The following is a 24352-nucleotide window of genomic DNA, read 5'->3' on the forward strand; positions in this document are numbered from 1 at the left end:
ACACCTACAAAACCTTAAAAAAAATTATATTTAAAAAAATTTTAAAAAATTAAAAATTTTTTTTTTTTTTTTTTTTTTTTTTGTCCTTTTTGAGACCGGCCGCACCGTGCTCAGCCAGTGAGCGCTGTGAGCGCACGGGCCATCCCTATATAGGATCTGAACCCGCGGCAGGAGCGCTGCTGCACTCCCAGCACTGCACTCTCCCGAGTGCACCACAGGCTCAGCTCAGAAAAAAGTTTAACATTGTTGATTTAAAGTTTAAATAAAAATCTAAATACAGTGTTATGTTGGAGCCAGCTCATACTGGCTTTGGAAGGCCAATTGTGCACATCTTTCTCCAATTCCATATTTAGTGAAGAGCACTGGTAGCTTAAAACTGGCTATAGTGGGGAGTAATTACACTATGGAAAGCAGCAAATGCTACAAATCAGGGCTCCCTCCCTCCAAGAGATTCACTTGTTAAATTTACCAATACACTACTGAATAGAGGTAACTAGAGATTCTGAGGTATTACAGACAATTTTAGATAACTGAAGCAATATTTGGGGAACGACTTTATGGCTGGGGTATCTTCCAATACAACATTTTTTGTGAGGTTGTGCTTTATGTGGATCAAATACAATTTTAGAGTCATATCATTGATAAGCCTTTTATTACTGTCTCAGATTTCCCACATATAACTTGGAGTATAAATTAAGGTAATGCATATTACTATGAAGATAGGACATATATTATCACTTGTAGTATGGAAAATAGATATTTTCCAAATATTAATACTTACTATCTTGAATTTCCATGTTTGTTAACAGCCATATCTGCTCAAACTCCTTTAATTAAATTAATAACATAAAAATGTAGCAGAGAGAGCAATCTTCTGTGTTATACAAAAGCATAGAAAAATACATAATATATTTGCATTGCTTAGTATACATATAGCAATAACTTTTTAACAATAACTGGAGGAATTAATTGATAATCATAATAAGAAATGATTCTCAAAAATACAATGAAAACAAATACCTCTACTCACCCAGTTCAATACAGGTGATCCCAAGGGACCAGATATCAACTTTCCCATCATACTGTCCTTCATCCATAGCTAAAATCACCTCTGGAGCCATCCTACCAAACATAATGTATAAAGCTCAAGTTGTAAATTAAAACAATACTCTCCTAATAAAGTGATTAAATGAAATAGCTGTTCTTAAGGGTATTATAAAATATTATCTGATAAAGATATTATTTCCTCACACAAATGATTTTGAAAAACACTATTGAAATATAAACATACCTGGTGATTTACATAAAAGAATACATTATTTTCAGTAAATCCAGGTTTCACCTCTTACTATCAGTTTGATTTTGTAAGTTACTTAACCTATCTATATACCCGTTTCCTCATCTTAAAATGGAGAGAATTCTAGCAGCTACCTCACAGAGGTTTGTAAAGAATTAATATGTATGAAACACTTAAATTAATTAAACAACATGAAAAATATTTCCTAGAACTATATAGAGCAATATAATTGGCTATTCCAAAGATACCACAACGTATATAAAAAAAAAACCCTAGGTTATGGTAATAGAAGTCACTTCACTCGTTTGTCCACAGTGCATTTTCATTAGGAGGGCAGGGGCCATATCAGTTTAATACACTTTGAACAGAACTGTGCTCTATTATTGTAAGCAGTTGCTTAGTAAATGCTATTTGACGATGATGGGAAAAATTCAAATAGCAGCTGATTTTTTCAGTAGGTAAGTTATTTTCCAGGGATATAAATCATTCTCCAAAGGTATAATAAAATTACGATATATCTATGAAAGGAAGGCAAGGAATCTGGAATGGAATAGGGTGAAAGACTTTAAGTAAGAATGACAAACTAGGTGAAGTATCAGAGAACTCAACAAAGACAAGAACTTAGATTTCTTTCATGAAAAGGTAACATTTATGCTTGCTGACTAGGCAGAGAAGGCTGAGAAGCTGCCTTGTCCTTACTTGGATACTGCCTCAGGAGAAAAGCTCAAAAGAAACCTCAAATGAAATGTAAAACCTGAGCTTGGCCAGTGAGTTGATAATCCTCCTCAGTTTACACACAGTGACATCAACCTTATTTAAATTAAAGTCATTCTAAGTTTTATACTAAATCAGAGTCTCTTTTTGTTGCTAGTGAGTTTTCTATCCTTCTCAAATGAAATCTCATTTTGAGGCTCATCTGTAAGACATTGTCAAAAACCAAACCAAACCAAACCAATGCCATGAGTCTATCTTATTCATGCATGCATATTCATGCATGTCATATTTTCTAATTCTACATACCAGTAAGGTGTGCCCACGAAGGAGTTGGCAGGAGAAGCCATTGAGGCAGATCCAAAATCAGCTAGTTTCACCTGACCTGGCTCTGTGAGAAGAATATTTCCTGCCTTAATATCTCTATAGGAAAAAATAAAAGGATTAGTAAATTTCTTTTCAATTTTGATAATGGGATAGGTCAGAGCATGCAATTAATAAGGCACAAAGTTTATTTAAAAAACCTTTCTTAGATAGCCAGAAGGGGATTTAGCAATTATTGCATGTTGTTAGGGGGCCCAGATTCCTGGGTGTACTTACAGGTAGGTCTTAGTAATTACTTAAAGGTAGAGCTTTCTTCAGAGGAAGGGAATACGATGAGAAAAAAAGGCAGACATGGCAGACAAGGAAACCTATTCAGCTGCTATGCTTACAAAAGCATATTCTTAAATGCTAAATCCAGTCACCAGCAATATTCCTTGTGCTGAGAAAACTGATGCCATTTGAAACTGCTTTTTAAATTTTCTTTTCCAAATTATGTGATATTTTTGAAGCCTAAACAAACCTGCAATGACACTGTATTGACTACCTACCAATGAACCTCAACTACACACATACCTTTTCTTTCTTGCCTGTGACCCTTTCTCTCTGCCTTTAATTGTAACTGCAACTCTAAGGCATTTGAGGGTACATGTTATATAGAAGGTGTTATTTTAAAAATAACACTGTACAGTAAAAAGAAGACCCTGAAAGATCAAAACAAACAAGTATTAGGGGTTAGAAAATTGCATTTCTATTGCATTACTACAAAGAGCTGCAAGTGGTTACTACTAAAGCTATTGATGTTTTAGGTAGCAAAAATTTTTTAAATATGATTTAAAATTTTCATTCTTCAGTATGATAATTTAGAATGGGAAGATGTGGATGTGCTTCCTTATTCTTTTAAAAAAAGGCATGAGGTGTAATGAGTACTAGAAACTAAGAATTGTAAGTTGATGGGCAGTGGAAAGATAAAGCAGAGAGGATGAGGAAAACTTAAGTCAAGTTGAGAATGATAAGGTTCAAATGCTTCCAAAACAACTTTTATAAAAACTTCCCTTGAAAATTCAGTTTCCTTCCTCATGATGACATTAGGCATTGGCAGAGAGAACTAAAAAAAAAAGCATTATTTATTCTCTTTACAACAGAAAAATATCTTTTATTTCTTATCTTCAATTAGAAGAATAAACTGCCTTCTAAATCAAAATAATAAAAATCTGAGACACAGTATTTATTTTTAAATTTAAAGAACATTATTTAAAAGGTTTTTGGTCTTTTCAACTTCTTCTACATACTAAAGAAGATAAAGTATAATACAGACTAAAACATTAAGTTGCTGTGCAGCTTAAGGTAATAAAATCACACACAAAATACTGAACTGTAGCTTTAAATAAGAGCAGGCAAAATCAAAAGCAAGTTGGCATTCAGCAATAACACCTTGGTACCAAAGAGAAACATTTAAAAAAAAGTCAAATCCATAGACACAATGGTAAATTTATTTAACCAATATTTATTAGATATGGTTAGGTTCATTCTTCATCCTTATGAATAAGGGAAATTTTTGGTCTATTTTGGGAAAGTTCTGCTTTTGTAGTACCAGTAACTAACAACAGCTGCTCTGGGGTGATTAAAACAGGAGCCAAAGGGAAACCTATGACCTAACAGTTTCACTTCTTTCTAGTAAATGTCAAATGTTTTCTTTTGTTTGTGAGCCCTCTCAGATTCTTTATACCTATCTATATTCCACTACTTTCCCCACCATTCATTAAAGTAATTATGCTAGAAGTTCTTTACTGAGAGAAGGAAAGATGGGTAACTTCATTTTTCTTTAGGAGAAATTAGTGGAGGGAGGGAGTTTGGAGAGAGGAGAGTGGGGTTGTAGTAGAGAAAATATAAAGTAGAAAAAAACCCTGGATGGAGTCAGGACATTTGAGTTTCAATTCTTACCCTGTTACTTAAATGCTGTAAAACTATAGGGAAGTTATTTAAATCTTTCTGAGCCCCCATCTCTTCATCTGCCAAAATAAAGATAATACCTTACTAAGAATCTATATGAAATATAAACATGCAAAATATTTTACATAGGAAAGGGAGAAGAACTCAGCTAAGAAATAAATACATGAAAGGAAGGTTAATTTTTTTTTCTTTTCTTCTTGACAAACTAGACCTGTAAGTGAAATGAAAATGTAACTGGTCTCTAATCTTACCTATGAATCAATGCATGAGAATGCAGGTAGGCTAGCCCCTGCAAGGCACCATCAGTAATGGCAGCAATCTCCACTTCCTGAAGTGGTTTCTTATGAACTGAAGAAGTGGGGAAAAAAGTCAGGAGTAGATGATCAGTTTCATTCTTCTTTCTATTATTTTAATACAGCTATAACAGACTGAATTATATACAGCTGAATTACATACCAGACTGAAATGACAATTTGGGAACACATTCACCTACACACACAGGATTTATATTTTTCTACAGAATAGTAATAAGTGATCAGATAACACGAAACCCAAGTGTATAAAAACAAACCAATCCTTCAAAACAAAATTAAACAAAGCCTGATATTCATTAAATGATGCATTGTTAATTTACTGGTCAGTTGCAAGTCAAAGCAACACTGATTCCAATTGGCCAGGCCCAAATTTACCACTTCCCTCTGACATTTAAATGCCTGGAGTGTTCTAGGTTACATTATTCTCCTCATTCACAAAGCTATCTATAATTACCTCTTCTAACTATAGGTTTTCATTATTTGTGAAAGCAGCTAATAAGCAGTTTCTATTCATAGATCAAGGATGATATGACTTTTTTTAATGTAAATTTTTAACAAAGCCTCTGGTTATAATAGCATTATATGGGTCAGTCAAGATATTTGAAAGGGTTAAATATCAATAATTTGACACTGTCTACCTCTCTTTCATACATAAACATGAATTTGATGTTTTTGGCTATAAATACATCACATTAGCCAAAGATTTTAGTAGAACCTGCTCTGGATGGTCCATGAACTAAAACAGCAGGAAGGCTGCTAACATCACTCAGATACTTTTAGTGACAATGCAGAGATAAAGTTTCCTTAGTTTATCCATACAACCTTTAAGTCCAAGTCATTATCAAATTAGATTGCCCCAAATGCACTTTAATATTGCAGTAGATAACATTTTTACCAAGGTAAAACAGAAAAGAGGGTATAGCGCTTTTATTCTTACCTTCTAACAAATCAGAGGCTGAGCCTAAGCAATATTCCATCACCAACTGTAACAGATTAAAATAATAATCAGAACAACGAAGGTCAATAAGAAACTGCTGAAACCAACCAACCAACCAAGGAACTAAGAATACTAGGAGAATAAATATTCTGAATGAACTGGACCTGGACTGAATTTTGGTAATGTGGCAATAATTGGCTTTTATAATTTTCATCATCTCAGTTTTTGTTATTTCTTCCTTGGAAATGGCCTAGAGACTATAAGGGGACTGGATATGGAAATATTTACTGTGAATGGTCAAGCTAAGATTGTCATTTTATTTATTTACTAATTCCCACACTACCTTTTATCAAAAAGGATTTAAAGGTGGCTATGTTATCCTGTAAATTAAATTTTGTAACATAGAAGGTGGCAAATACATGAGCCAATAAAATCTATATTGAGAAACACTAGTTAAGTAAAATAAACCAGTAAGTGGTAAATTCTTTATTTTCAAATTTTTAAAAGTTCTAAATAAGAAATACATATGGTTTAGAACTCAATCCAAAGATAGAGACTGCTATGTATCATTACATTAGCTTGCATCCCTGAGAGATATGGATATTTAAATGTATATCTTAAAATATTTCTAGAATAATTTTATTAAAATACTATTGCTACTTATTGGGATTGCAATTTTGGGAGGTTCTCTAAAAACAAAAAAGGAGAAAACTCTTTCTTTACTCTCAGTATAGATTTTTTTTTAGGTATCCCAGACTACTGATTTGTAGCGAAGTTTAAAACTATCAGTGTTCGGTGACCAGTCTCCACACATATACATGCAAGCACCTACACGCCTACAATTGTTATTCTAAAAAAAAAGGTACATTCTCATTATGAAATAGAAATTTCCTAAGATCTATTATACAAAACCAATATCAACACATTGGTTCCTTTCATTTAAAAAAAAATAACGTGGAAACATATTTATATACAACGTACCCTGCACTATGGGAATAATTTAGAATATGAGAAATTTAGAAGTTTAAAGTTTATAAACTTTATTATAGTTTTATTGTTATATATGGTATAATTAATGTATTACATATAATACAAATATATTAATATAAAATATATAATATCAATTATATATTAGACTATAAACACACATTTATATTATAGGGAATATAATTATAATATTAGAATATAATAATGATCTAATATAATTAAAATATAACAACAATATATATTATAGAATATAGAATATAGAATACCTTCATGTACCTTGCATTACTGGAATAATTTAGAACAATATGAGAAGTTTAAAAATTTTAAATTTAGACACTAATTTTCTGCTTGACACTAAAAATAGATTCAGAAACATTTATTTCTTTTTGTGAAATGAAAGATTCCACATAAGTAAATATTATAAAGAATATTAGCCTTTTATGTGCCCTACATTTTTCCTTTAATCAACTTTGATGGAAACATTTCTAAACTGTATCATATAATTTTCTAATTTTTAAAATTGAGTAACTGAATACGCATATATAACTTCCTTAAACTGAGTATATGGAATATGAATATAAAACTTTAAAACTGAATGAAATGAATATGTTTATAGTTGTATTTATATTTTTAAAATTACATGTTAAGAAATTCAGCATGTTTGTCACAAATATTCTTTTCTCTGTTATTCCATAACACAAGGGCACCTGAGCTGGCTGTTCGCTCCTGACACTAAACAACTCTAGTAGCTCTGCTTTTAAATTGTTATGCTTTCTAGCTTACTTGACTTCTTTCTTATGGTCATATTATTCTTGTGCCTGTTTTTGCACGCCTTTAGCAGCTCAGTTCTTAAGAGCTCCTTCTTTATTACTCTATCAATTTTAGACAGAAACCAGGTAACAAAGCTTATTAGCACTCTATGTAATCTAAGAGCAAACAGGCTTCAACTAAGAGCTTGGAGGATTTTCTGAAGACTTGAAAAACATGAGATTTAGCACCTGGATTTTGTAACATTTATTCTACCTGCTCAAAATCCCTTTCTTGATTTCTTCAAAATAGCTGAGATTGTCAGAGAACTGAATTCTAGATAATAAGATGTTCCTCTGATTAATTTCTTCCATTCAGAATAGAATCAATGGCTCTAAATATTTCATGAGTTGCTTGAACAGATATGTTTATGTTTAAGTATATTGTTTGATAGTCTGTTTGGGAACGAAACTTCCATTCCCTAGTTAGAGATCACATACAGGAAAGGACCTGGTATATGGTAAGCACTCAATAAATGATGGTTAAACTGAACTTTAAATTGGAATGGGAAATTTGGTAAAGTATAAAGTATAACATTTTCATGTTCTAAATGGTGCCTTATGTCCCAACCTAAAAAAGAAACACAATCATGTAAAAATATACTAAGAAGACAGTGTAGAATAAAGGACTGTTTCATTTTAATCATATGGTAGGTGATAATACAAAGCAAAATTACCAATTTTGGGGGAACTGGACTGGGGGATGGGAAATGGCAAACATAAAAATTCTAGGATCAGAATAAAAGGCTCTGACTTTTACTTTTACAAATAAATGATTATAAAATGATGTTAACTTTTCACCATCTCTTTGTTGGGTGTTTATAGAATAGAATTTCCAATAGGGTAGATAAATGTAATCTTATGGAATGTATACCACAAGATGCACTGAGGTACTAACAAATGTTATATTCTGACAACAAAAGTCAAATGGGACTGATAATTCTACAGAGCAAATAGATAAAGAAAAAGGAAAGGTATTTAATGGAAAAAAGAAAGGTAACAAGAGTTTTGACTTCTACTTACCCAAGCAGTGTGCTCTTTTAAGTAACAACCTTTGTACTCAATGGTATTAGGATGCCTCAATTGTCGTAAAAATTTAACTTCCTTTAGAATATCTTGCCATTGCTATTAAAGACAGAAAGGAAATGTTTTAATTTTTAAACCAAAAATGGTATTTTATTATCAAGTATACATATAATAATATTCTTTTTATTATTTTAAATGGACATAAAGCAAATGTTTAATAAATGAAGAAGCTATTTAAACTTGTGTCATTTTTTTTTTCCTTTTTGTCTTTTTTTGTGACCGGTAACGGGATCGCAACCCTCGGTGTTGCGCCCTCACCGCGACCGGCAACGGGATCGCAACCCTTGGTGTCGCGCCCGCACCACGCTCAACCAGTGAGCGGACCGGTCTCCATATGGGATCCGAACCCTTGGCGCTCCGCCGCACTCCCAAGCGCCACACTCTACCAAGTGCGCCACCGGGCCGGACCTAAACTTGTGTCATTTTTAACTTGCTTGTGTCAGTGTAGGCATAGAACTGTCTTTATCTTACCTCATGTGTCTGCTTCCCACTATAGGACATCTTCTTAATTGCCACCACCTCATTGGTGTGAGCATTTGTGGCCTGTGTTAAGAGGGTGGAAGAAAAATAAAAAGAATTAATGATGTCTCAGACAGTTAAACTTAAATATTTGACTACAGACTTTTAAAATAATATTCTCACACTTCAGTATCAGTTTAAAGATGATCCAATTTTTGATAAGCTAGATAGACATTTCCACTCCCATTTTAAGATACAGCTTGTCTTGATCCCTTTCTTTTTTTCTGGCAGCTGTTGGGTATAGGGGTTGAACCCTGGACATTGGTGTCATCAGTGCCACATTCTAACCAACTGAGCTAACCAGCCATCTTTATCGCTTTCTGAATATATGCAAAGATTGTAATACAAAAAAGGATTTAGGGTTTAAGAAATATGTCCTCTCAAACAAAAAAATGTCATGTTTCTAAAATATCTATATTGGCTTTACCTTGTAGAAGGTCTGCCAATGGAGAATCAGTTTAATAAATATGATATGGTCATATAATATAATAATCTTTAAAAAGAATGAGGTTATCTATATGTAAAGTAGTAATATGGAAATATGTCAAAAAATACCATGACAAAAACATGTTGTATAGTATGATTCTATTTTTGTAAATGTGTGTATATGTGTAGGAAAAATTATAAAATAATTTATACCAGAATATACATCAGTGATAATCCTTGGAGAAGTGCTATCTGATAGAACTTTCTGTGATGACCAAATTGTTCTTTATTTATATCGTCTGATAGAACAACATGTGAAATATGGCTAGTGCGACTGAGGAAATCAATATTAAATTTTATTTAATTTTAATTATATTAAATTTAAATAGTTACATGTACCTATTGGTTACTGTATTTAACAGTGCAGCAGAAGGTAAGATCAATCCTAACAGAAACTTTCATTTTATAAGAATGTATTGCATATATACATTCTTATTATGTATGTATATGTGTGTGTATGTATTTTCATCTGTAAAGGTTGCCTTGTCTCATAATCATCTCAACTTGTCTTCTCCATAAGTATAACAGTTCATTGAAAGTACACATGAACCATGAATAACTCAAGTAATAGTCTTTTCCTCTTAATTTGCTTCAGAGATTTAAAACTAACTACTTTTCTAAAGAATGAAATTCTACCAATTGCAGCAACATGAATGAGCTTAGAGAAAACTATGTTAAGTGTAATAAGCCAGGCAAAGAGAACACGTTCTGACTCATATGTGGTAGCTAAAAAAAGAGAACAAAACAGAAGTAACCAATCAATCAAACAAAAATAAATAAATAATAATAAATTGAAATGTTAAAAAGAGAGAGAAGAAATATGGTTACTAGAGGCAGGAAAGGGGAGCAGAGAACAAGGGATAGTGAAAGGCTGATTAACGGACACAAAAGTACAGCAAAATAGAAAAAATAAGCCCAATTGGTATACAGTCGACCCAGAAATCTATAATCAATACTGTTTTACTGCATGTAACCAAACGACTAGAAGAGAGATCAAATGTGCACATCACAAATAATTAGGTTTTGCAATAATGAATATGCTAACTACCCTGAATAGATTAACACACATTGTATACATGCACTGAAATGCAGCTCTGGACCCCATAAATATGTATAACCAATGTTTCAATAAAAAATTAAATAAAAAATAAAACTAGTTTTCTTAAAATTTTCAGAAAAATACATATAAGACATTAAAAGATTATCCCTGCATCAGTGCCATAACCCTGCTATAATTAAGTAAGCTAGTCCAGTTCTATGATATTATTATTGTGGACAAATAAAGCTATAGCAGTGGTTCTGAAGTAGAAGGTTGACATTCACTCACTAATAAAATCAGGTTACCAATTTAGAGAAAAATGCATAATCATTTTCTTAAATACATCTAATTAAAGAAGCTCCTCAGATATAACAATGGTTTCTTTATGATTTTTTAAACAGTTCAATTCAAATGATAAGCAATAACTTACTGATGTAAAAAGAATTCAGTTCTAGATTCTTACTGAGTGCCAAAATGCAGAGAAAATGAACACATAAAAAATTTTTACAAGCACTAAGGTAAAAGAACCTATTATATATGGAGATACTTCAAAAAGTGTGTGAAAAAATGGAATTAAAAGATAATATAGGGGCTGGCCCGGTGGCGCACTGGATAGTGCACCGCTTGGGAAGCGCGGCGGCGCTCCCGCCCGAGGTTCGGATCCCACATACAGACCGGTTCCCGCTCACTGGCTGAGCGGGGCGCGGGAGCAACGCCGAGGGTTGCGATCCCGTACGGGGGCGACACTGAGGGTTGCGATCCGTTGCCGGACATGGAAAAAAAAAAAAAAAAAAAAAAAAAAAAAAGATAATATAAATCTTTCCAGGAACTTTATTATAAAGACCCCTAGTATAAACAAGGTATCCACTAGTTATAGTTTTCAAATATGCACGACTCCACAAAAGCATTTTTTAGATATTTTATTGATTTAGAAGTTACTGGCTTTTGTTAAAAATTAATCTCTCACATTGCTCTGTTTTCTTAGATTTTAAGACAGTGCTTATACAACAGCAACAAAGAAAAGTTGATGTAAATTCAGTATTACAATCAAGGTTAGCGGGACTATATCTTGAAAAGTGGATATTTTGGATATAACTCCATATATACTGTGCAGCTTAAGGAGCCTGGGAAAGATTTAGGAAATATTCAAACAATGAGAAATTTTAGTTCATAGTGAAATTTTTAAAAACAAATTCTTAACTTTTATAAAAAAAAAGAAAAAGCTCACACAAGTGCAATCAGATAGCATTATTATTTAATTGCTTATTATGGTTATTTATCATCAGTGCTACCTGGAACTAGAGACATGAAAAAAGAATCACCCTAAAATAAAAATATAGTTCTTACATTTACTGAATAATCACTAATTAGAACTCAAAGCATCCACTTGCTTATAAGACCTATCTACTGGGGCAGAGACTTGCTATTTGAAAAACATTTCTATGTTGATTTTTTTTCAGACATGTTAAAAGCCAGAATAAATTACACTGAAAATAAAAAAAAAAAAAATCAATGTTTTAGTACAAAGAAAGGAAACTATCCACAGTGTCTCAGTTTTCCAGTGCTCCATACTGTATTATGAATGATTTCATCCTGTTATTTCAAGTTTTATTTTTTTTTGAAACTTACAATCATGTTTAATACTTCTAATAGTCTCAATGATCTCAGTAACTGTTAGCAAGATTGCTGATTCAAAAAATATTTATTGAGAACTTACTATGTCTTTATGATATTTTCTTACCCAATCTCCAGCTACAATTTTTAATAGAGAAATATAAAATTAATAGAGAAATATAAAACATCAAACACAAGCTCTTCTTTTTGCCCTATAAGACAAATAAGAGCTTCAACTAAAATTAAAAGGCAATTATATACAGAAGGACGGAACTAAATTATTTGCTTTAGATGGATTATGGATGATATGCTGAGTTCAACAAGGGGGCACTAGGAACCTACAAACTTTATAGTTAATTAAAAAACACAACAACTTTACAGTTATGTTTAAGTGAATACAAAAATGAACATGCCTGTTTTTGTTTTCTTTTAATACACAGTTACTTACTATCTCATTTGTTAATACTGCTAAAGTCTGAATTACTTATGTAAATCCAAGCACACAGAGATATTTCATCAAGTTAAAAATTTCTATTTTCTCTGAATATAACAGAGACTCTCAGCTGAATGACTATACAAACAAGCACCGTGCCAGTTTACAATTCACATCAAGCTAATACCCTGGCATCATTCTGCGTAAAAGCTGTAAACTACAAAGAGTCTAACAGAATTACAGTGGTTAGGTACAAAAACATTGGTTGCTAGACTCTGGTCTTTATGGCTTGCTATCATGACTTTGACTCATGAAAAGTACAATTAGCAGTGCCAAGGTTCTCTGAGTTCATCATTCATTCATTCAATACTTGTTAGGTGTCCACAATTTGTCAGGTATGGGACTTAGTGCTAGAATTAGTGATAGAATTGTGAGTAAATATGCTCAGTACCTATCTCTCCTCTAGTAGGACAGATAACAACAACAAAAAATAATAACAAATGCAAAATTGCAACTGTGACATGTGCTATAAAGAAGGGTATGTGTTACTTTGAGAATCAAAAATAGGGGATGTGACTTAGGGAGGTCAGGAAAGCCTTTTTTGAAGAAACGAGGTTTAAGCTGAGAGCTAAAGGATGAACAGAAGTTGAAAAGGTGAAGACAGAAGAGAAAAATGTTCCAAAGAGAACAGTTTATGAAAGATCCTATGAAGTCTGATCAAAAGAAAGCAATGAGAATTGAGAGGAAACGTAGTTCAGGTATAGGTAGAGACCACATCACGAAGAACCTCGTAGGCTGGCTGTAGAAAGGATTTTGATCTTAGTCTAAGAGGAGGAGAGAGCCCCTAAAGGCTTTATAGAGAAAGGGAGATGTGATCAGATTTACACTTTTTTTCAGGCTCATTGAGATGTGGACAATAGACTGGAGAGAGACCACAGTGGGCTATCACAGTTGTCCAAGTAAGAGACAACAGAGTCAGGGCTGGCCGGTTAGCTCCAGTGATTAGAGCAAAGCCTTTTTATAACACCAAGGTCATGGGTTCAGTTCCCCATACCCACCAGCTACCAAAAAAGCAAAAGAGATGATGGAGTCTTCTCGGTTATATAAGTACTGGTACAAGCAACAAGAGAAAGAATCAATTAACAGGGAAGGAACAGCAACACATAAATTTAACGTTACTGTGGCCAGGGTGGGAAAATCCATTTTTAGGGTACTACCTATGTGACTATTACAGACCAAAGGGTAAAGCTATTTCCTTTTAATCTGTTTTTTACTGCCTTACAGGTATATACGGGCCTGTACTATTCACTTTTGTACACAATTATTACTATACTACATTACTTTTATAGTACAGAGTTAATTATTCCATTTCAATATCACAGCCACCCAGTACCTTTATCATTTCTCTAGTCTATCATTAGCAACAAGTTAAATATATTTAGTACCTACTGTAAACAGGGCATTGTGCCAGCCTTTAGAGTTGTAATTCTTTGTTAGAAATAGTCCTCATCTTCAAAAGGCATACTCTCCAGCAAAATAGATAAGACTTCCCCAAAAGCAAACAAATCACTAAGTCTTCTGCAACCTACTACAAGGTAGGCCTTATTTTGTTCCTATCACAAATGGCTTGCTAGTAAGTTTCAAAGCATGCTAGGTTTATTATACTCATTCTGAAACACTGGAATTTTGAGAAGGGTCTGGCTGTTTTTTAAAACAGAAGAGTCAAACAGAGATTGGAACCACCCTCTGACCCTGGCCAAAAGATTTTGAGAAGATGAATTAGTTATAAAGTAACAGAAAAAAAGTAAGGAAAGACAAGAATGTATCTTCGAGCAAAACAGACATTCCACGAATGAATATATATATATAGAATGTTTCCATTTTTAAAAAATTTGAAACAAGGCAAAACCAAATTTCATTGGTTAGGAGTGCAGAGCAAGTGGGTTAAATATAAACAAAAGCAAGAAAATAATCACCATAAAAATCAGGATAGCGGAGAAGTTTGTTACTGAGGAGGACCCAAGAGGAATTTCTGGGGAATGGGAAATATTCTATTTCTTGACTTGGATGGTATTTACACAGGGATTCACCTTTTAAATATTCTTTAAATTATATATTAAAAAATATATATGTGTGTGTATTATGCACACTTTTTTATGTATAGTATATTTATAATTTAAAATGCTTTTTTAAAAAAGTATCTCTGTAAATAAAGAAGGCAGGACTTTAGGCCTGAAATGTTATTTTGATACCAAAGACTAATGAGAGTGTTACCTAGAAAATTAACACCCTTTTTAGCCATGGAAGGTCAGTTAATGACAACACTTACTTGAGTGGGAGCCGAGTAACAGATGAGGATGAAGGAGGAGAAGTGATGGTAGTGCTGAGCATAGACACCAAGGGATGAGAAAGAGTTCAGAGAAAACCCAGGCTGAAGACCTGGCTAGAAGCAAAAGGATGAGCCAAAGATGCAATTCATAAAATCTCATTTAGAAGGACAACTAAAGATAAGATCTACTTAGAAGGCAGAACATAAAGGACCACTTAAAAGGAAGAGTCAAATACTACATAATTAAAAAAATGTTGCTAACAGGATTGGAGGAGAAAGAGGGAATAATTAGTACTTAATTTATTATTTGTTTTAATGGACTAATACTCTTAAGGAAGTATTTGTTACTCTAATAAAGCAAACTTCTACAATTATCTAGATTAAATTAAAGAACTATATGAATTTCAGGTGAATGAGCTGTATTAACATGTTGGTTATGTCTCATTTTTCTCAGCATAACATAGTCACATTCTTGGAATTGAAGCTGACTTTAGGGGGCTAGCCTTGAACCCCTTAACCTAAAATACTGACTTGACATGATTTCACTAAAAATCTTTGTGCATTCATCTCTTTGAATAGCCATCTGTTCATTTGGTTATCTGTCCATCTGTCCATCCATCCAACACTGATCAAATTCCTGCTATCGGCAGACATTATACTAGTTCCTGACAATACAGAAGTGAAGAAAATAGACATAATCCCTGTCCAAGACACTTATTATTTAAGGGAAGGCATATATATGAATCAAAAAATCTTATACATAATTGCTTAATTATAACTGTGATAAATACAACAAAATACAAGCACAGGGTGTTGTGAGATCATAAAGAGAAGTCCTGATTAGTGGTGGAGGGTTGAACAGTAAAGGATATCTTGTAGAAGTAACACTTCAGCTGAACAAGAGTTAGACAGGGATGAGAATACAATGCACAGTTTCCTAGGTGGGGGTAATAACACATATACTCATAAATGTCCCGAGGCAGGAAAGAGCTTAGCACGCAGCAGAATTGCACAGTGCTCAACTTCAAGATTATAATTTTCTTATAGTACCTTGATAGCAGAGTCAGTTGATATAGATATCAGTGATTTGAATAAGGCCTAGAATTCTGGAACTGGCTTTTCAGTAATGACTGACTATTTGCCTCTAATTTGTAGAAAAAAACATAAACACAAAATGTATTTTGTAGGTAATTGCTATGTGTAGAGAATGTGTAGAGTTCAAAACTTCTTAATCTGATCTATATAAATAACTCTTTTTAATTACTTACGAAATAAACTGCTCCAAAACTTCCATGTCCAATTTCATGCAAACCAATAAAAAGTTCTTCAGGATCATCTTTGTAGAACAAATCAGCAATCTCTGGGTCCTTTGGTACCCCTTTAGGCATGATGACTTGTATTGCAATCACTTTGCTTTTTGATACCCCAGTCAGCTTTATCTCTCATTGACAATTTTTGGGGGTGGTGGTGGTGGTGGTAGTAAGTCGTCAGTACCTATAGAAAAATAAGGTATACCATTAAATTATGTCTAACACATTTTGTTTGGTGGCAAGGTGAATATAAATTAACATTAAAAAGCATCTTGGTTTTACAACAATAATAAAAATAACCCAAATGAAAAATGGGCAAAGGATCTGAATAGACATTTCTCAAAAAAGATAAATGAATGGTCATTAACAAATGAAAAGATACTCAATATCTTAGTTATTAGAGAAATGAAAAATTAAAACCACGATGAGAGACCATTTCATACTCAGTAGGATAACTATAATCAAAAAGTCACATAAATATTGGTGAGGATGTGGAGAAACCAGAACCCTTCAACACTAGTGGTAGGAATGTAAAATAGCACAGCCATTTTGGAAAACAGCCTGGCAGTTCATCAAAAACTTAAACATTGAGTTACCATTTGACCCAGAAATTCCACTCTTAGGTATATGCCCAAGAGAAACGAAGACATATGTCCACACAAAAACTTATGCACAAATGTTCATAGCAGTATTATTCATAATATCCAGAAGGTGGAAATAACCCAAATATTTATTAACTGATGAATGAGTAAACAAAATGTGGTGTATATCCATACAATGGAATATTATTTGGTCATAAAAAAGAATGAAATAATGGAACATGCTGCAACATGAATGAACTTTCTAAACATGCTAAATGAAAGAAGCTAGTCACAAAAGATCACATATTGTATGATTCCATTTATGTAAATTTTCCAGAATAGGCAAATCTATAGAGACAGAAAGTAAATTATTGGTTACCTAGGGTTTGGGGGGGGGGTGATAGCTAAAGGGCACACCACCCCAAACCCTTTTTTCAGGATGATAAAAATGTCCTAAAATTGATTATGGTGATGATTGCATAACTCTGGGACTACACTAAAAAACATTCAATTGTACACTTTAAATGAATAAATTGTATAGTATGTAAATTATATCTTAAGCTGTTACAAAAAACATTTTGGAATAATTAATATTAAAATAATAACAACTGAGATTAAACACTACTATGTGTCAGGCAATGCTAAAAATCTTCCCTATATTATCTCCTTTAATTCCTACAACAGCTTCATAATGTAACAACTTTATTATCTTAATTTTATAGAAAAATTAAGATTTTGGGTGGTGAAACTACTTCCCCATGGTCAGGAAGCCTGTATTTGTCAGAACTGCAATTTAAACCCACATCCGACAGCAAAGCCCATGTTCTTGATTGACTTGATAAATTCATACAGTAGTATAGGTAATTAAACAATTCTTTATTAATCACAGAAGAAACTGCTATAATTTGGAGGCTATGCTAAATGTCCACTTAAAAGAGGCAAGATATTCTGCTGCTATCCAAAATACCAAGTTTAACATTTCTATTCATAAAAGGACATTATTTGACATGATTATACATGGATCTGCCAATAGTTACATTTATTTGGTATAGATCCATTTTTATTTATTTTTTGAAATATATTGAAATGTTAACTTTCATCTATATTTTTCATTCTAAGTAAATTCTCCCACCCACTACATAATTGTTTATTTCAACATTTGAAATTATCACAGGATAGTTTGTATTTCTTCCTTGAACCACGAGATAACTGAGCTATAAATGTGGTTATTAGACAATAAAATTATTTTTCAAAACATGAGCCAATGGGCCTCACTTTAGAAGAAAAAAAGGTCACTAATTAAAGTAAAACTGACATTGCTAAGAGGCATTTTTCTCTTGTGATATGACAGACTTAGGTGACAATGTACATTACTTCAAATGGTTAGTGTAGTTAAGTCATTAGCACACATAAGTCATCAACCTAACTATCCATCCATTTAGCAAACTCATTTTTTCATTCAACAAATATTTACTGAGGGCTTACTATTTGCCAGACATGGTACTGGGTGTTGGAGATAGAATAGGATGTGCCTGTCTTTAAAGGGCTTAGAGTCAAATGGGATTTTAGATACTAAAGTATAATGACACAAGTGACAAAACAGTTATGACTGGTTGGTGTTATGATGAAAAAGCAAATATTTTTAAATATAAAGATATAACAGGGTGACACAGCCTACTTTTGACTTGAAAGTGAAAAAGCACTCCTTTTAAGGGAAAATCAAAGTAGTTCATTCAGTATGAATGTATGGAAGTGTTGGCAGGAGAAACCAGGAAGCTAGTATTAAGCTAAGGAAAATCACGAAAGGCCTTTGAAACCACTTTAAGAAATTGGACTTTATCCTGAGAATAATGGGGAGCCACTTAAAGTTTTAAATAGGAATAAGGATGCCCCTGCCAACACTGAACCTATAATCCTGGGCAGTTATCCTGCCAATCCATGGATGCTGCTGTGGATTGAATGTCCCCCCAAAACTCACTGAAGCTTGGCCTCCATTGTAACAGTGCTAAGAGGATGGGAAATCTGACTATGGTATTTGAAAGGTGGGGTCTTGAGGAGGTGATTAGATTATGAGGACAGTACCCTCGTGAATGGATTAACCCATTCGTGGAGTATTAGGAGTGGTTCTGATTGGTTTATAAGAAGGGCAAGTGAGAAGGTTAGCTCATTCTTGCTCATGCCATTCTTTCACCAAGTGACACCCTGTGTCACAGCAGAGTTCCCACCAAGAACAAGGCCCTCACCAGATGCATCCCCTGGACTACGGACTTGCCAGCCTCTAAAACTGTAAGAAATAAATTTCATTTATTTATTTACTATGGGGAGAAAAACATAGATTACTATGTCATATTACCGACTAAAATGATTTTATGAAAAAATAAACATTTAAATGTAAAAAATGAGATCATATAAACATCTAGAATAAATCACATGTGAATATTTAATTACTAAGCAAGATATCAGAGGCAAAACCCATAGACTAAAGTTAGTAAGTTTGACTACATATAATTCATAATTTCTTTATCTTAAAAAAATATAGTAAAAGTACTTCTGTTTCTAGCCAAGATGGAGTAACGGGATGGATTTATTATCTGCCACCAGAAACAACTAACACATTGGATGAACACATTGGAGTATATACTTTATGATTTCATATATATAAAATTCTAGAAAATGCTCACTAATCTAGAGTCACAGAAAGCATATCAGTGGTTGTCTGGAAACGGGGTTGGGATAATAAGGAGTGGGTGGGAGGGATTAAAAGGGGCATAAGGAATCTTTTGGGAATGATGGATATGTTTATCATCTCCATCATAATGATGGCTTCACAGATATTTACACCTGTTAAAACATATTATGTTCACATTATTGTATGTAAATTATATATAAGTTGTTTAGAAAGATGCAATGAACAAAACTGAATGGCAAATAAAGTAGGGAAAATTCTTGCAAAACATTGTGCCAGTTAAAAGTTATTCTTAATGCCAGATACACACACACACACACACACACACACACACTCACCCACAAATTCAACAGAGATAAACAGGAAAATCTGGCGAGGATGGGTTCCTTTAGCTTCAGCACCAGGATACAAGACAAGGCTGAGGACCAGCATGAAGGGAATAAACTTCAAAGAAGCAATAGCAGTGGTCATTTAAGATATAAAACATATAGAACTTCACTAATAATCAAGATACCTTATTTCACCCACCAAATTGGCAAAATAATAGAAAAAAGATAAAATTTTTGGCAAGGACATAAGGAAATAATCAGTTTTATACATCACTGGAAGAGTAGAATGGGTACATTTTTTGACCCAGTAATACCCTTCTGGGAATTCACACAAGGCAGTTTTTGTTTGTTGTGTTTTAACAAAAAAAGTGGGGCATAAGTAGGTAGAGCACAGAAAGAATGTGACAGTAAAGATGGGAAACATGGCTTCTTTAACCTACAAGTTTGGGTTTCTTTGCAGTTTGTGTTTTAACTGAAGTAGGTGTTGGGATTTCCAGTAATTTTTTATTTCTTTCTTTTTGCTTATCTGTATTTTCTAAATTTTTTTGCAAAGCCTATTATTTCTGTAATTAGAGGAAAAGTTATATAAAACTTTTTACACAATTTCAAAATCTAATTATAAATTACTGTAACAATAAACAGCAATATATGTATTTCCAGAAAATAATTTGGTCGTAGGAATCAAGAAACTTTTAAATTAAGCACATTTCTTTTTTTTGTCTTTTTTCGTGTCCGGCAACGGATCACAACCCTCAGTGTCGCGCCCGTACCGGACCAGGACCGGCAACGGGATTGCAACCCTCAGTGTTGCCCCCGTACCGGACCGGGGACCGGCAACGGGATTGCAACCCTCGGTGTTGCGCCCGCACCTCGCTCAGCCAGTGAGTGGGAACCGGTCTGTATGTGGGATCTGAACCCTTGGCGGGAGCGCCACCGCGCTCTCAAGCGGCGCACTGTAGCAGTGTGCCACCGGGCCGGCCCAAGCACATTTCTTTTAACCAACTAATTTTCCATATTGTAAGCTATAATTGAAAATAATAAAAATCTATAAGGAAATAATTTGAACCTAAAATTTTTTTAAAATAATTTTTTATTTTAATTTTATTAATATTTTCATTTTCTCTTTTATTTTTCTTCCAAAGATAACAAAAATTCATCATAGAAAAACCAGAAATTGCAATGTGTTTCCATCTTTTAGGAGAAAAGCTAAGTCATGGATATATGGACAATACCTTCTTGTGTGTGGCAGAAGATACACTGTATCGCTCAGATTCATTTTAGCAGCACTTTTTTTTTTTCTTTTATAACTTTAGTCTTTTGTATTTATTGTGTTCCTATGGAAAAAAGAAGAGTAAAATACATAATTTTAGAAGCAAAATTAAAGAAGCAATAATTCCTAATATGGTAGTTTACATAAGTATTTACAAATGTAATATTACAAAGTTAAAATTTTATATTTATCCATTCATGGAAGACAAATGCAAAAGGTAAGATTTTCACAGCAAAGACACAGATTACTCTTTCACAAGTGATACCCGGGAAACAAATGTGTCATTAGATTTCAGAATCTATACTGAGACTTCCACTGGATTGACTGCACCGAGGGTAACTCAATAGAGGCTACCAGTAGACAGGACTAATCTGACAGCATGCAGTAATGCTACTGATTGTCTGTCAGCAAGACTCATATTTTGAATTGCTTTTTTCAACAGGCATGATGATTTACATTGATTCATCTACCTTCCCTTTCCTAGGCTCTTCTATAACTAATATCCCACATTTTGGTGCTAATAAATATGTTTTAATTACCTAAAGAAGTACATGCCCCATGTAGAAAATCTGGGAAATATATACTACTATAAAAAAAAAAAATCCATAATCCTATCCAGGCAAAATTCCATTAACAATCTGGCATACTTTTTATCCATGCACATATTTATTTCGTATTTATTTCTTCATGCCCACAATTATTTTGTTATTCAGCTGAGATCACACTATATGTATAATTCTATAGTCTACCTTTTTAATCTAACTCTCCTGTACTATAAGCATTTTTCCATGTCACCAAACACTGTTCACAAAGATCATTTTAATGACTGCTCAATCTCTATTTTATGGAAGAGTACAATTCATTCTCAACAATTTCCCACAATTGGAATACAAGGCTGTATTCAACCCTTTGTTGAACTATCAAAAATTATTGTGTTTTGAAGATCTTTGTGCATATTACTTATCTACATTTTGGGGGCTTTCTTGGGGATGGATTTCTAGAAGTAGAGTTATTGGATCAAAGAATATAACAATTTAAAACTTATGTGTATTGGAATAATTTTTAGATGTTTGACTAGCATTGGAGATGAAGGTCTACAGCAGAAAAGCAAACAATTAAAAAAAGGTATTGACTTCCATTTTCACATGTTTCTTGCTGAGGATATCCCAATTACCTCTCATGCCTGTATTTACAAATTGAACTTTTTCATTATTTTTGTTATTCCTTCTGATTCTCCCTGTGGCTGTGGAATGCTTCAGATTAAGTGGTAGTTAAAATTTGCCTGACTTCATAGGGCCAGCCCGTGGCTCACTCAGGAGACTGTGGTGCTGATAACACCAAGGCCACGGGTTCAGATCCTATATAGAGATGGCTGGTTAGCTCACTGGCTGAGCGTGGTGCTGACAACACCAAGCAAGGGTTGAGATCCCCTTACCAGTCATCTTTAAAATAAATAAATAAATAAATAATAATAAAATAAAATTTGCCTGAATTCAGCATCACGTTTTACCTAACCACCAACCACCAATCAATACTGAAATGTCTGCATGTCTACCCTGCTAATTTAGTCTGACTATAGCTTCAATGAACTAAAATATTCCTTATGACATTATATGAACAATAATTGCTAAATTTCTAACAAAGCAGTTTTACCAACATCCTCATGCCCTGACTAATTTCAAATGCAGGAGACATTCACTCCTTGAAAATAGTTTTCTCATGCTATGGACATGCATGCCTAATATTTCCCTTCTCTCTAAATATTTATTATTTAAATATTCATTTAAATACCTATTTTTACATAATTTTCTTAAAATGCATACTCTCCATTTTTGGTTGTATAACTCTATAAATGTTCTAAAATAAACTCTCCAGGAATTTTGGGAAATAAACCTTCTCAGTTTTATCTTTTTTTGTTTGTCTTTCTGTTAGAATACTGCATTGCTATTGAGGCTGAAGACTGTATTCCTGAAGTTCATCCATTAAACCTAAAGAATGCTTTCAGTTGTCTTCCATTTTACCATCCCCCTTCTTTCTTCATAAATGTGTCTTGGATCCCATGAAACTGTCTTCTCCTCTTTTTCCAAATTATTACTGCTATAGTTCCTCTTCTCTCTGATCTCTAAATGAATGTGCTCCTCCAAGGATTTGCCAAGTCCTGTGTTAATGAGAATTGCTATCTTAATTTCTGTCCACTTAATGGTTTCAAATAACATTATGTTACTAGACAATCCTGACCCCTTTTATAAGCCCCAGTCCAATATTTTCAAAAATCTATTTAGCTTCTCTCCGAAATGGCTCACATACACCTCATATCTTTACATAGCAGATACTCCATAAAAATCTGTGGAAATCTCTTTCCCTTTTCCATTCAAATCTTAGAACCAAAAATGACAATTCAAAATCATCCGTCCCCCAAAACATGAACAAGGATATTTTTCCTTCTGAGAGAATAGTAATTTAAGAATTAACTAAAGATGAAATGATATGCACAAAATTGTTTTTTCCTCTTCCTTGACCTCCTACAATCTCAAGTATTACATTTATAGTTAGACTTCAGAACTGTGCCAGGAATGCAGTATTTCAAGTCCTGAGCCCTTGGGCCAACTAAACAATCCAGAGTAGATTTCATCAGAGATGTACTACTGAAACATTCTTCACTCTTTATTCTAAGAAATGGAAACCTGCCAACAATGGTAATGAAGTAAATTATTTTTCACAGACATCCTAAGTTAATATCAGAAAGCACACTTGATAGAGAGTAGAAATATAAATATTTTCCATAATTTCCCTTTTCCCAGAAACTTTCAAGAAGGTTGATTCATAGATCTTAGCTGCCTTTTAATGTTTTAATCACACTTCTTTAACAATAAACCAGGAGCCAACTAATTTGAAAACTCCACAATATTTCAGCATGAAGAAAGGGAATAACGGGCTGGCCCGGTGGCGCACTGCTACAGTGCGCCGCTTGGGAGTGTGGCGGCGCTCCCGCCGAGGGTTCGGATCCCACATACAGACCGGTTCCCGCTCACTGGCTGAGTGAGGTGCGGGTGCAACACCGAGGGTTGCGATCCCGTTGCCGGTCCCGGTCCGGTATGGGCGCGACACTGAGGGTTGTGATCCGTTGCCAGACACGAAAAAAGACAAAAAGGAAAAAAAAAAAAAAAAAAGAAAGGGAATAAGAACCAGAATGTTTCATACTGGAAAGAATTTTTGAAATCAGCCATTTCAACTACTTCTTATTTTTTATACTGAATCTCAGAAAAGTTAAATGTCACATCACACCTATGTAGCAGTGTTACCCCAAATTAATATTCCTCCAGAAAACTTTTTCCCACATCACA

General features: G+C 33.6%; 1 protein-coding gene across 3 annotated transcripts in view; it reads right to left on the reverse strand.

The window, feature by feature from the left end:
* Positions 1-21069, reverse strand: part of TAOK3 (TAO kinase 3) — an 87060-nt gene extending 65991 nt beyond the window's left edge. The window contains exons 1-8 of one of the 3 annotated variants that reach the window (XM_008580647.1): positions 20971-21069; positions 16101-16326; positions 8884-8955; positions 8350-8451; positions 5534-5579; positions 4534-4630; positions 2318-2431; positions 1031-1122 (exon numbers count right to left, since the gene is read on the reverse strand). In XM_008580647.1, the coding sequence (XP_008578869.1) occupies positions 1031-1122; positions 2318-2431; positions 4534-4630; positions 5534-5579; positions 8350-8451; positions 8884-8955; positions 16101-16220 (643 nt within the window). In that variant the 5' untranslated portion in view covers positions 16221-16326; positions 20971-21069. Of the gene's footprint in view, positions 1-1030; positions 1123-2317; positions 2432-2905; positions 3399-4533; positions 4631-5533; positions 5580-8349; positions 8452-8883; positions 8956-16100; positions 16327-20970 lie in introns of those variants that run through there. The other 2 variants (XM_008580649.1, XM_008580648.1) reach the window with 2 other exon arrangements.
* Between the last annotated feature and the right edge of the window lie 3283 nt (positions 21070-24352).

The sequence above is a fragment of the Galeopterus variegatus genome, unplaced genomic scaffold (assembly GCF_000696425.1).
Source record: "Galeopterus variegatus unplaced genomic scaffold, G_variegatus-3.0.2 Scaffold2137, whole genome shotgun sequence".
NCBI lineage: Eukaryota > Metazoa > Chordata > Mammalia > Dermoptera > Cynocephalidae > Galeopterus > Galeopterus variegatus.